At 43.0% G+C, this 13,186-nt stretch overlaps 1 protein-coding gene across 5 annotated transcripts in view; it reads right to left on the reverse strand.

Moving 5' to 3' along the window:
• The window catches only part of Mrrf (mitochondrial ribosome recycling factor), a 75,469-nt gene that overhangs the window by 42,298 nt on the left and 19,985 nt on the right, over window positions 1–13,186 (reverse strand). For all 5 annotated transcript variants that reach the window (XM_036183603.1, XM_036183601.1, XM_036183604.1 and 2 more), the window contains exon 5: window positions 7,937–8,028. In XM_036183603.1, coding sequence (XP_036039496.1) covers window positions 7,937–8,028 — 92 coding nt within the window. The remainder of the gene's footprint in view (window positions 1–7,936; window positions 8,029–13,186) is intronic.

Here is a 13,186-nt window from a genome sequence, read left to right on the forward strand (position 1 = left end):
GTAACAGGAAGAGACAGTTGGTTGGACTTGCCTGAAGAATGAATGGTTCTGTAAGGAATGGTAGATAGAGGACAGTGGCACAAGGGAAGAATATCCGCCATTACTAAGCACAGTTTGAAGCCGCTAAGCCCCTTTCAAGATTACCGGCAGTCTATATACACGTGGGCTGTGTAATGAAATGACTTTACCAACACTTCCTGGAATGTGCCCATCATGTACACTACCCCTATAACAAGATCTATAAAGTGAGGCCAGAATTAAATGGAACAATAGATAATATAGTTAGAATGTGAGCTCCGGAAGCAGATGGGTTCAAATCTGAAAAATGGCTCTTCCACTTACTAATCTGTGACCTTGGGCAAGTTATTTCAACTTCCCCACCCCAGTTTCCTCGTTTATACTACAGTCACTTCAAAAGGATATTTCTAGGCAGCTGGGGAAAAATGAGACAACTACAAAAAGATATGGGTAAAATAATAAAGCAAACTGTGGTAGTGCAGATATTTTATTCCATTACATAAACTAAGCACAAATGTTCCTCGATTTATGATGGGGGCATGTCCAGATGAGCTCATCATAAATGAAAAAAACCTAAGTGGAAGAGCACTGCTCACACAGCTAACCTTCCAGGCTATATAGCTGAGCAGTCTTTCCTTGTGACCAAGTGGCTGGAGCCACGACTAACTATCCCTATAGGGTCACTGTGAAGCTACCGTACTCTGTGTTACTAGTTTCAGAGAAAAAAAATTCAAGATTCAAAGTATATTTCCACTAAACCCTCCCTCTCTCTCTCTCTCTCTCTCTCTCTCTCTCTCTCTCTCTCTCTCTCTCTCACACACACACACACACACACACACACACACACACACACGCGCGCGCACACACTGCTCACTGATTTTCCTCTTTCTCTGTTCCACTGCTGTCAGACCTGCACTGCAATCGAGCAGCCTCACTGACTCCTGCCCCTCTCTCCTTCATCCTTCATAGGAGTCTCCCAATCATTCTTCACAAGAGTAAATGCTGTGAATTATTTCGTTGCACACAAAGAAAGTAGGGCTCAGAGAGTTGGAATATCTTGCCCAAGGACACAGCATGTTTTTATTGGTTTTCTTAAGGTTGTCCTCCAGCTCTGTCATGGCTTTCCTTGGCTCTATAGCAATTTCCCTCTCCATCCAACCCAGCTGGGCACCATCCCAATCACCTCACCCAACCTGTTATCATAGGAAGATTTCCTGAAGAAACTGTATATCCGAGTATGGGGAAATGTTGCACAAATTCTAATTGTTCTTATTAGTAAAAACCCAGAGTCAGATAACAGGGTGAAAGTTAAGAGATCAGAAAAGCAGATCAGCCAGTCACTAGTTCTTTTATTATTATTATTAAGAAAGTTTTTTTATTCATTTTACATACCAATCACAGATCCTCCTCTTCCCTCCTCCCGCCCCTCCAGCCACTAGTTCTTACCTCTATGAAATCCTCAGCCTAAAAGAGACCTTAGATCCTGTCTCCTCCTGCATTATACCACCCAGCCATATCACTTCTTGTCTCCACCTCCCTAGTGCTGGGATTAAAGGCATGAGATCCCAAGTGCTGGAATCAGAGGTTTGTGCCACCACTGCCTGGCTGTTTCTCTTTTAGACTGGATCAATCTTGTGTAGCCCAGGGTGGCCCTGAACTCCTGATCTTCCTGCTTCCTCCTCCCAAATGCTGGGATTAAAGGTGTGTGCCACCACTGCCTGGCCTCTATGGCAAACTAGTAGCTGGCTTTGCCCTCTGATATTGAGGCAAGCTTTATTTGTACAGAATACACAAAATACCACCACTGGGAAATGTTGAAGTCAGCCTGAGGGAATGTTAGCTGAGACTTCTTGTGATCTTGGTGTTAATATTCTGACCCGCCCCTTGGGGCCAGCCTGCGTCCTGACGTTTAAGGAAAAACTCTGCCCCTTTCTCCTTCTCTCCCTCCTCTCCCATGAGGTGTGCATCCCTTGAGCCCTCTCTCTCCCTCCCCCCTCTTCTTTCCTATCTTCTCTTTGTCTCTATTATAATAAACCATTTCTGTTCAGATGCAGCCTTTGGATTGTGAAGGTCCACCTACCACCCCACCACCATGCCAGCATGGAGTGGGTTACCCGCCAGCCCACCAATGCATCTGCCCAGCATGCCAGCATGTTTCCCTGCATGCATAAGATCTCCTGTGTAATATATCATAACACTTGGGAACTCCCTGGTCTGATTCTACTTGGAATTCTGTTTTGATCACCTTAGAATTTTGGTCTGGGGGAAGAAGCCAACAAGATATCAGCTCTACCATCCAACATGTACAAAGGAAGAGGGAGCTAATGATAGCAAATATCCAATGATGAGCCTTAGGTGTAAGTAAATTTGTTGCAATTCTGTGAGTTTGGTTCCAGATTTCGGTACCAAAACATGATTTTTGCGACTCTGGGAAGAGGTAGCCTGACCACTTGGGAGTCAGGCGATGGCTGGAGCTGTGATGAAACAGCAGCCCTGGAGGGTGAGGTATCCCGGACACCTCGAGCTGCCCAGGACAGCTCAACCCTGGAGGGCGAGGTACCCCAGACACCTCGAGCTGCTCAGGACAGCTCTGCTCTCACAGGTGTCCCTGCACATCTCATACATCTAACCCTGTCTTGGTGTCTGTTTCTTGGAGAATCCAAGCTGATGAACCTCACATTGTCAAGCTTGCCAGCTGAGTCACCTCCCTGGCCCTAACGTTAAAACTAACCCAGAATCCACTGTCACCAACACCAATGGCCCATCCCTGGGTCAGAACAGCAGCCAGAGTGAGTCTAAGGAAATCTTAGTCACTGCCCTGTTCAAAATCCTTAATGGTTTCTTTCTATTCTAAGTAGAAGCCAAAATCCTTATCACAGTTTGTAAAAAATCTTAAGGACCTCAGCTTCCTCACTGTACTCCGACATCATCCCCTAGCAAACCAAACAATCCTGGCCACAGAGCTGATCTTCAATCAACAACAAAAAGAGGAAAGAACTGTTCTGCTTTCGGCCTGACCTCCTCCAAGGAACTTATCTTCCCCATCCCTCTCACAGAACGGAGAGCTATGAGCTCAGTAACTAATTTTCAAAGAACTAAAACTCACAGAAGTGTGATAAAGTAAGGTAGAAGCTCAGAGCTGCTGCAGAGAATTACAGTTGGATAACCAGAGTTAGGGCAAAAGGCAAACATGCAGATGATCCTGAGGTACAAGAGTCATAAATGGCCAGAAAAGACAAATTTTCCTAGAACTAAGCTTGCAATTTTATAAGCAGAAACGGATCTTAGAGATTTCTTCTTCTTATTCTCTTGTATTTCCCAAACTTGCCTTGGAGTGTGTGTGTGTGTGTGTGTGTGTGTGTGTGTGTGTGTGTGTGTGTGTGTGCGCGCGCGCGCCAATGATTTGCTGTGACACCCAGAGCCAGAGCCTCAGCCTTTGAATCTGTCCTTATCCCTAAAGAGGAACGATGCCCTGGCCTGCTTGTGAAAGGGAATGAAGGAAACAGCAGCATTTGATACCATCAAGTGGGTTTGACCCGGGATCAATAGCTCCAAGTACATTATCACATTATCTCCCAATGACCACACAAATAATTCCCATGAATTTAATTTTACAGATGAACTTTCCAAGATTCAGAGGGGAAAGAGCTGCTATTGTTATACAGTCAAAAAGAAGAGCTGAATCCCAATTCAGTATATATGTGGTGACAGGGTTTAACTCTAACCACTGCGCTCTTCTGCTTCCCTGTGTATCAGGCACTTGAAAGCTCCTGGCAGAGCGGTACCCACTTCCTCGCTCCTTACTATTCACTGCTTACAGAACTAACAGTGTATGTGGTCTCTTTAAAGAGATCCCACTATTTACTGTCTCTCTTAACCTCATGAAGTCTCTGCCTATCATTGTGTACTCTTTCACCTGCTTTACAAATAATAAACTTAAACACAGCAGGCTGCTAGAGCCACATGGGAGTCACTGACAAAACCTAATGAAAACTTTGGTCCTTTTACTTTAAAATAAACTTTTATCCCCTCACATGACACGGCCTCCATAATAAAGAACAGACTGTTCATTTTTATCTGGAAAACTACCAAACACATAATTTAGTAAGGGGCCTCATGACCCTACCACCTTGTCAAGGAAAAGAAAGTATATAAAAAATGAGGTTTGCAGGAGCAGAGGGTTTTGGTCTGTCAACTTTCTCTTGGATTACATCCATTAGCCAAGATAAAATAATGTAAAAACTAATGTAACGAATCCCATGTCTTTGAAAATACAAGTTAAATACACCGATCCTTCAAACTTACATTCGACACAACAAGGGCAACTGTTAACTCCAGTGGGGTTGCAGAGATGTGTGTTATGTCAATCTGAGCTTTCAAATGAAAATGTGACAAGCATTTGGGCTGCTCTGAAAAGAACCTACGTCAACAGTGTACATCAGCAGCACAAGCTCACTGCGTTGCAAAATTTGGGGACTGCAAAGGGACCTACAGACTGAGCATAGCCCTTTGATCTGGCCCATGAGGAAGACAAAGCTCAATAAAGTGAAGTGGCCTGCAAGGCTACAGACAGATTATGAACCAAAGAATGAAGATGCTGCCTACAACCTATTCCTCTTTACTATTTAAAAACAATGTTTAAGTTTCTGTTATTTTTCTTTACACATGTGTGTATATCTCTGTAGTCATATGCCAAATGTGTGGGTACTCAATGAGGTGAGAAGAGGGTATCAGGCAGTTGTAAGATGCCTGAGAAGGTGCTAGGAACTGAACTTGGATCCTCTGAAGAACAGTAAGCACTCCTAAGTTCCAAGCCATCTCTCCAGGCCCTCCATTTGTAAATCTTGCTTCTGATATTCATAATTACTTTCAGCACTTTCCAGAATTATTCATCTGAGCAGAAAATAACAGAAAAACTCATGATTCTCAAATCCTGCCAGCCAAAACTGGTCATGTGATCATGGGCGATCTCTATTTTTCAGAGTTTCAGGGCTTCTTGTCTATACTGTGGGTCACAATTTTCCCCAGTACGCTGGAGTTAATACAAACAAGGAGCCTGACAAATGCCCTAGGAGCAAACATAAGGTTTCTGTGTCCCCAGCAGAGCTTGGTATACATACATGTTCAGAAGATACTTCCCAAGCAAACATGTACTGACCTTGAACCCAAGTCCTTATGACATTAAACACAAGGTTATGTCCAGTCCACAAGATTTCAGAGCAGAGTGTTAATTCAGTTTTATACAGTATCAAGAACACAGCTATTTTTCTGGGCATACAGCACATACAAGTTCAGTCAAGGAAGGTCTTAGTTTCCTCAGTGTTATGGCTGATTCTCACAGCTGAGTGTGGTGGTACATGTCTGCACTCACAGTACTCTGAAGGCTGAGGCAGGATGAACCCTAGCCACTCTATTTCCCTTCTTGTTATTTGGAAGATGTCGTTCATTTGCTTACATCATTTGAATGTCCCTTCCTTCCTGAAGCTTGCTTCTATAGAGCCCCCAAATTTCTACTTTTTTAAAAGAAGATTTTTTAAAAGTTGTGTGGCATATGCTCACAGGCCTGTGGTGGTCTAAATGAGAACGGCCCTCATGCTGTGCACATTTGGTCCCTGGTTGGTAGAACAGAGGAAGGATTCAGAGGTGTGGCCTTGTTAGAGGAGGTGTGGGGTCTGGCTTTGAGGTTTCAAAAAAGGCTCTTGCCACCCCTACTATACACTCTGATTTCTGTTTGTGAGCGCTCAGCTGCTGTCCAGTGCCACCATGCTCCTGCTACAATGGGACAGGTTCCTGTCTCTCTGGAACTATCAGCCCATGTAGAGACTGCCTTAGTCACAGTGTTTTATTACAGCAATAGTGACTAAGACAATGCTAGAGGGCATATCAGATCTCTCGGAACTGGAGATAAACAGTTGTAAGCTGCCTAATGTAGGTGCCAGACACTGAAGTCTGATCCTCTGAAAGAGCAGTAAGTGCTCTTACCTGCTGAACCACCCTGCCAGCCCTCCTCCTGCTGTCTTATCATCACCAGACATTACACTGAGCTTATTACATCTGCTCAACTATCAGATGAGTTCCAGAGGAACAAGGAGTTTTGTTGCTTTGCTTACTGCTGCACCCCAATAATTAGGAAAGGACTTGGCCATTTGTTGAATGGCCAAACGAAGTGATCCAGTGTGGGGCACTGTGTAGGAATGGGGCTTAGTTCTGCTGTGTAACCATGGGTCATGTCTCACTTGGACTGCCATGACTCTACTGCTCTTTATATGTCCACTTCGTCCCCTAAATTTCTCATTAATCAGAGACACTACAAAGTCCCTGTCTCGTTACCATTAGAAGAAATCCCAGTTCCTCTCATGGCCGTGAAGCCTCCACCATCAGTACTTGTGGTGATATTGTGTTCCCCAAAATATTGTGCACCCTAATAAAGTTATCTGGGGTCAGAGAACAGAACAGCCACTAGATATAGAGGCCAGAAAAATAGTGACACACACGCCTTAAATCCTAGCATTCCAGAGGCAGAAATCCGTCTGGATCTCTGTGAGTTCAAGGCCACACTGGAAGCAGCCACAGTGGTGACACACACCTTTAATCCCAGGACTCCCTGGGATGGCAGGAAGCAGAAAGGTATTTAAGGCATGAGGACCAGGAACTAGAGCTGGTTAAGCTTTTAGGCTTGTGAGCAGCACAGTTCAGCTGAGAGGCATCCAGACTGAGGAAGTGGCGAGGTGAGGTAGCTGTGGCTGATGCTTCTCTGATCTTCCAGTGTCACCCGATACTGGGTCAGGTCTGTTCTTGTTAATGAGACCTTTAAGGTTCCTGCTGTGGTGCTAATCCAGCCCTTGCTCTCACTACCTTCTTGAGCTTCAGACACACCAGCTGCTTTTCTTTTACTCAAACATGTCACTACCTGTGTGTTCTTTATTTTGAGGAAGAGTTTCGGTGTGTAGACCAGGCTGGCTCTTGAAGTTGTGATCCTTCTGACTCCACTTCCCAAGTATTATCTTTTCTTTTTAAAAAATTTTAATTTATTATTGGGAGTTGCTGCACCAGCCCATGTGTGGAGGCCAGGGGACCTGTCTGTGGAGTCAGTTCTCTCTCTTCACCTGGAGGAGGGCTTCTATGGCAAGGATTTTACCCACTGAGCCATGTCATCAGCCCTGTCTTCTCTTTCTAAATTCAGGAACAAAGATCTATTCTAATTCACTTAAAAAGCCATTTAAAAAAAAAAAGGGTTGGGGATTTAGCTCAGTGGTAGAGCACTTGCCTAGCAAACACAAGGCCCTGGGTTCGATCCTCTGCTCAAAAACAAACAAAAAAAATCCATTAAAAACATAACAAAAAACCACTACTCTGGACTTATGCCTTTAATTCTTCAATTACCAAAGAGTAATGTAAAAATCCCAACAGGGAACATGGTGTTAGAGCTCACAAGTGTCAAGATGCTTGCTGAGCTGAGGCCTTTGTGCTTGCCACTCACCCTTCTTGGAGTGGTTCCTCCAGGCTGATGATTCCGCCTCATCATCTTCTCTCAGCAGAAATGTTAACTCCTTAACCGACACCCCCACGAAAAAACTGCCCTTCCCACTATCATGCCCATCAATCATTCCCTCTTGAATACTGGTGGCTTTTCTTCCCTCCTAGAATTTATTTCATTTGATCTGCAATGACTTAGTGTGCTAACTTGTCCTAACTTGCCAGCCAGAATATGTGAGGACAAGGTGTTCTGCAAGCTTACTGCTGTAGACCAGCATTTAGTACACAAGTCTGCATCAGCAAACTGATCTCACAGCACAGCCAGGATGAAATAAACAGGTAAGGAAGGCACACCATTGGCCAAGAGTGTCTCGAGGTACTAGTTTCCATCCAAAGATAGCCATCCTGCGTCACGGAAAACATGGATTTCAGTCAAACTCACTTAGGAATAGGTACCCGAATGAGTGTCCCTTCCACTTCCGGGTTCAGATTCATTCCACTTTCTCTTATAGCCTTGATAGCTGCAGCTGTACACTGAAAACCAGATCAAAAGGTAAACAGAATTAGTAAATAATTATTACCAGATGCAAGCCCTCTGTCGATAACTGGCAACCCATCTTGGCAGAACATGGAAACATTTAGTTCTGTTACCAGTAAGATCAGGAAGTTACACTGGTGTAGAGTGCTTTGATCAAGCTGAATAGCAAGCCATGTCCACTCCTGGTACCAGTGTACTGCGGAAGGAAAAAAAGAGAGGGAAGAAAAAAGAAAAAGAAAACAGCTCTGCTTCTTTGAAAAGATTTCAATGGTTTGAGGCAACACAGATCAAAACCACAATAAATCCTCAAGGGAGGAGGGCTGGTCTGTGCAAAGATTGGTGTAAAGACAGATGAAAGATTTCATACGTTAAAAATTCCAGTTGACATTTTACACTCAAAATATACCAGTGCCAGTTTGGAATGAGTAAATAAATTTAACTCATTCGCATCTACACTCATACCAAATTCACTCATGCTTTGGAATAAACCTCCACTGGTGTGCATCACAGGAAAGGCAGAGTGATAGGAGAAAAGCATGGGTCTTGGAGTCAGAAAAACTTCAGTTAAAATCCAGCTTTGGGACCACATACCCTGAGCAATAAATCTGAACATTCATAATCTAAGATGATATGGTACCTAAACATCACAAAAGCAATGAGATAATGAAAGCAATGTATCCAACTCAGTGCCTGGCACACAGTTAACATCCAATCAAGAGCAGCTATCATATGAACAAACCATATCAATGTATTGAAAATGTGTAAAGTCCTCAAATTAATGGCAGAGTTAATGTAAACATTATACTGACACACTGTTGTCCTCTTAACATCCTTCAGGAACTTCGCTTGCAGGCTCATTCACTGGTACACAGATTTCCTAATGTCCAACCTCATACTTTAACAATATGCTGACTGCACCTTGTGTCAATCCTAAAGGCAACTGGAACTGGGTGGAAGACATAGATTCACAAGAACAAGGCTTCGGACATGTTCCAGAGCTGATCCATGCCATCTGAACTCAAGGGCCACGTCCTGTCCTTGAGTTCCTCCAGCTTCACGTCTGAAAGGCATGGAGGGTGTACACACCTATTTTACCTTTCCAAGCACTTCACTGTTACTGTTTTAGCAGAGGTATCTAAAAACTTACTCATTCCATCTTTAAATGGCCTTACTTCTACACCTATATGAAGTCAAAATGACAAACCAGACCTACATACAGATGTGTAGAAACAAGTATGTACAGAATATAAGTATTTACAGTAAGTGTTTTAAATGGTGCCTCAGACCATAGGCTCAGTGTTAGAAAGGGGTCTCTGACATAACCAAGCACCACCTGTTTATTATGAACATCAGGTCTACAGGGTTTATTCACATCCTTTAGAACAGACAGCCCAAGAAAGATGCAATAAAGAGACAACCTATCAAACTTCAGTTACTCTCAGGGGTAAGGAGAGGCTGAGCTGCATTAAGTCTAATGTGACTTTGTCTTTATTCTTTTTACAGATCCTCAAGCTCAATGCATTCAGTAATTATTACATAAAGAAATGAACAACATATACATACATATATATGTATATATGTATTATGTGTATGTGTATGTATGTGTGTGTGTGTGTGTGTGTATATATATATATCTCGAGCTGGAGAGATGGCTCAGCAGTTAAGAGCATTTGCTGCTTTTACAGAGCACCCAAGTGGTTCTCAGCAGCTCACAACCACCTATAACTCCAATTCCGGGAGACCCAATACCATTTTCTGGCCCCTGTGATTACTTCGTGCACATGGTGCACACATAAGCAGACAATACACTCACACACATCAAGTAAAAATAAACAGTGGGCAAAAAAATAAAAAGTAGATATCTCTCTGCAGAGAATGGCCACCCTTCATAAAACCATTCATAGAGTTAAAAGCAAAGGGCAAGCCCTCACTTTAAAGAGGAAGCTCTATCTCCCATCCCCCAACCTTCTATAGCTTCTCACTCCATAACCCAGAAAACACTGCTCTAACACCCCTATGTCTCAGTGCTGTAAAGACACACCATGACCATGACAACTCTCATAAAGGAAACCAATTACTTGAGGTTGGCTTACAGCACCAGAGGTTTAGTCCATTATCATCATGGCAAGAAGCATTACAGCATGCAGGCAGACATAAGAAGAAGCTGAGAGTTCTACATCTTAATCCACAGGCAGCAGAAGGAGACTGTCACACTAGGCTTAGCTTGAACATATGAGACCTTAAAGCCTGCCTCCACAGTGACACACTACCTTCAAAAGGGCCACACCTACTCCAACAAGGCCATGCCTCCTAATAGTGCCACTCCCTAAGGATCAAGCATTCAAAATGGAGGGCTATACCTATTTAAGCCACCACACTATCACCAAACTCCTTTTCAGTCTGACCCAAGTAGTTCCATGTAGCCTTCCCCTGTAGGTATAGAGTATTCACTACCGGGCTGGAGAGATGGCTCAGTGGTTAAGAGCACTGACTGACTACTCTTCCAGAGAACCTGAGTTCAATTCCCAGCACCCACATGGCAGCTCAAAACTGTCTGTAATGCCAGTTCCTGGGGACCCAAAACACATGGGAAAACACCAATGCACATAAAATAAAAATTACAAGATTACTCACTACCAACATCAAGCTAGGCAGGAAATATGTCTCACTATTTCCACCTTCACAGTGGAAGGCACAGTTCCAGTGAAGTACTAAGCAAGTGTGCAGGAAAAGCTTGCTGAATGACTACTATTAGTAATCCTATTTAGTAAATCTATTAGAAAATGCATCCCTTGACTTTACTTCAAAACCTTATTTTACATTTTAGTTTGTGTCTGTCTTCATATTTAGGGAAAACGTTAGTTGAGATTTTCCATAAAGAAACTAACTGAAAGTAAGTCTTCCAATTTCTCTAGGTGTGTATATTTTGGTTTGACACGGCAGGACTCAGACCTAAGGAAATTAGAGTCATTTCCCTAACAGTATGTTTAAACTGTTCATGGGTTGAACAAAAAAGGCATACACAGATATACAATTTCCATCCCTTATCTTTAGCCTTCATTCCCGTCACTGCAGAGGGACACTCAACAGCATCACAAGGCAGACTGGTTGCTTTGCTCTCAATACTAACCGACTGGTTATGGCTACTTGAATACTGTGTATTGAAAAGGATCACTAACCCCATCTGGAGACAAGCAGAGAAAAGTTCCACTATCAATTACCATGCCTGCCCTTGTTATTCTTTCAATTTCTTTCTTTAGAGATTTTTTTTAAAGATTTATTTATTTATTATGTATACAGCATGTTTGACCGCAGGCCAGAAGAGGGCACCAGATCTCATTACAGATGGTTGTGAGCCACCATGTGGGTGCTGGGAATTGAACTGAGGACCTCTGGAAGAGCAGTCAGTACTCTTAACCTCTGAGCCATCTCTCCAGCCCTGCCCTCGTTATTCTTAAACTAATCCACAATAATGGACAAGGGATGGCAACATGTTTGTACATAGGTAAACATATTCTTGAGAATTCAGAGTCAACTCTGTTAGTACCTTATCAATTACTGGCCTTAGATTTCTTTATACCTCAGTGAGTCTTTAGAATACAAGGCACATGAAAACAGACCTCTAGTATCTCTTATCACCAATGAGTTCCCGACCCTCCACATAGACCCTCCTCATGTGGAGGACACAAAAGACACTGGTTGAGTTAATGGAGGACGGTGAAAGGAGTACAAGCCTCCATGTCAAGCAGAGCCATGTTCAACAGCAGTGTGAAGCTAGCGGAGGTATTTCCCTTCTCTGATCCTGCTGCCTCATCTACAAAACATAACAGTAGTGTTGATTTTACTGTTGATGGTGTGGAAAAAGCTGTAAGAAAGTGACTGCCAACATGGCAGAGATTTGGTGCACATCAGTTCTTTCCCATCCACAGACAAATAATGGAGTCTGCTGATGTATTGCTGTTGCTGTTGTTGTTGTTTGCTTTGTTCAAATGAGGCTAAGTTTTTATTCACTTCTCTTCTTTCCTATCATTAACTGTAGCTTCAGGCATGTTTAGGGAAGAGGGCAACTGTGTGCACCATTTATCAAGCAGAATTTATGCTAAACAAATGCAACACAGTTTTTGCCTTCAACATGTTTGAAAGATTATACATGTACTGTGTCCCAAAAGCATGACACAGAAATGTTCAGATTTGGAAAGAAAGCCAACTGCACATGAAACAGAAAGGAATTCTATAAACACATGGAGGATTAGCTCAGCATTTTGAAGCTACAAACCTCAGTACTTATAGGCAGCTTTTAAAGCTGGAGGAAGGAAATGTTTAGCTAGAGCTGTTTGCTTAATGTACATAGCAGATGAGATAAAGAAATTCAAAAGACTGCGAGACTCACACTTCCTCACTGTGCCTGTACATGAGCCCTCTACTGACAACATGCTGGTTAAGCTTTTCCCAAAACCCAAGGAATTGCACACTAGAGAAATGGTAAAGATACTTTAGTTGAAAGATGAAAATATACTCCAACTTCCTAAGGAAAAAATTAAAAAATTACCTCCTCTTGCCTCATAAGAGATGCTCTGGTGGCCAATCAGGTGCTACTTCTGTGAATACCATTTGCTACTTAATAACAGAAGTGGTTGGCTCTGAAAAGCAATCTGCCTGATGAGGTCTTCAAGCTGTGTAATTAGGAGGCTAGTCCCTAAATTGGCCTACAGTGCCTACAGGATTAGATGAACATGGCAGAGAGGCCTCAGGGTTTCAGAGGGACAGCAGGGAAAGATTTGACAGTTCCTTTTCATCCATTTCTACACTCCTCAGTGACGTCATGAATGAGTGCTTCCCTTCCATACACCTAATAACACATATCCACCAATTTAAGGACAGTGTATGGAGTAATTCCATGTGCCTAGCACTGTTTGATGTGAACACAACAAGTAAGTTATATATGACACTTCTACTACAAGCTTACAATCTAGTGAAAAAGTGACATCTACATTGTAATTCAAAACGTGAGTAGCAAATAGCCAGCTGAAAATGTTCCAGCCACAGGAGCAGTACCTAAAAAGGCCCAGAGGGTGCAAAAGTCATGATTCATTTCAAGGCCAGTCTGAGTAGAGCAGAGTACCAGGAAGACAGTACCACAGGACTGCAGAGACT

Source organism: Onychomys torridus, chromosome 4 (genome assembly GCF_903995425.1).
Source record: "Onychomys torridus chromosome 4, mOncTor1.1, whole genome shotgun sequence".
In the NCBI taxonomy this organism is placed as follows: Eukaryota; Metazoa; Chordata; class Mammalia; order Rodentia; family Cricetidae; genus Onychomys; species Onychomys torridus.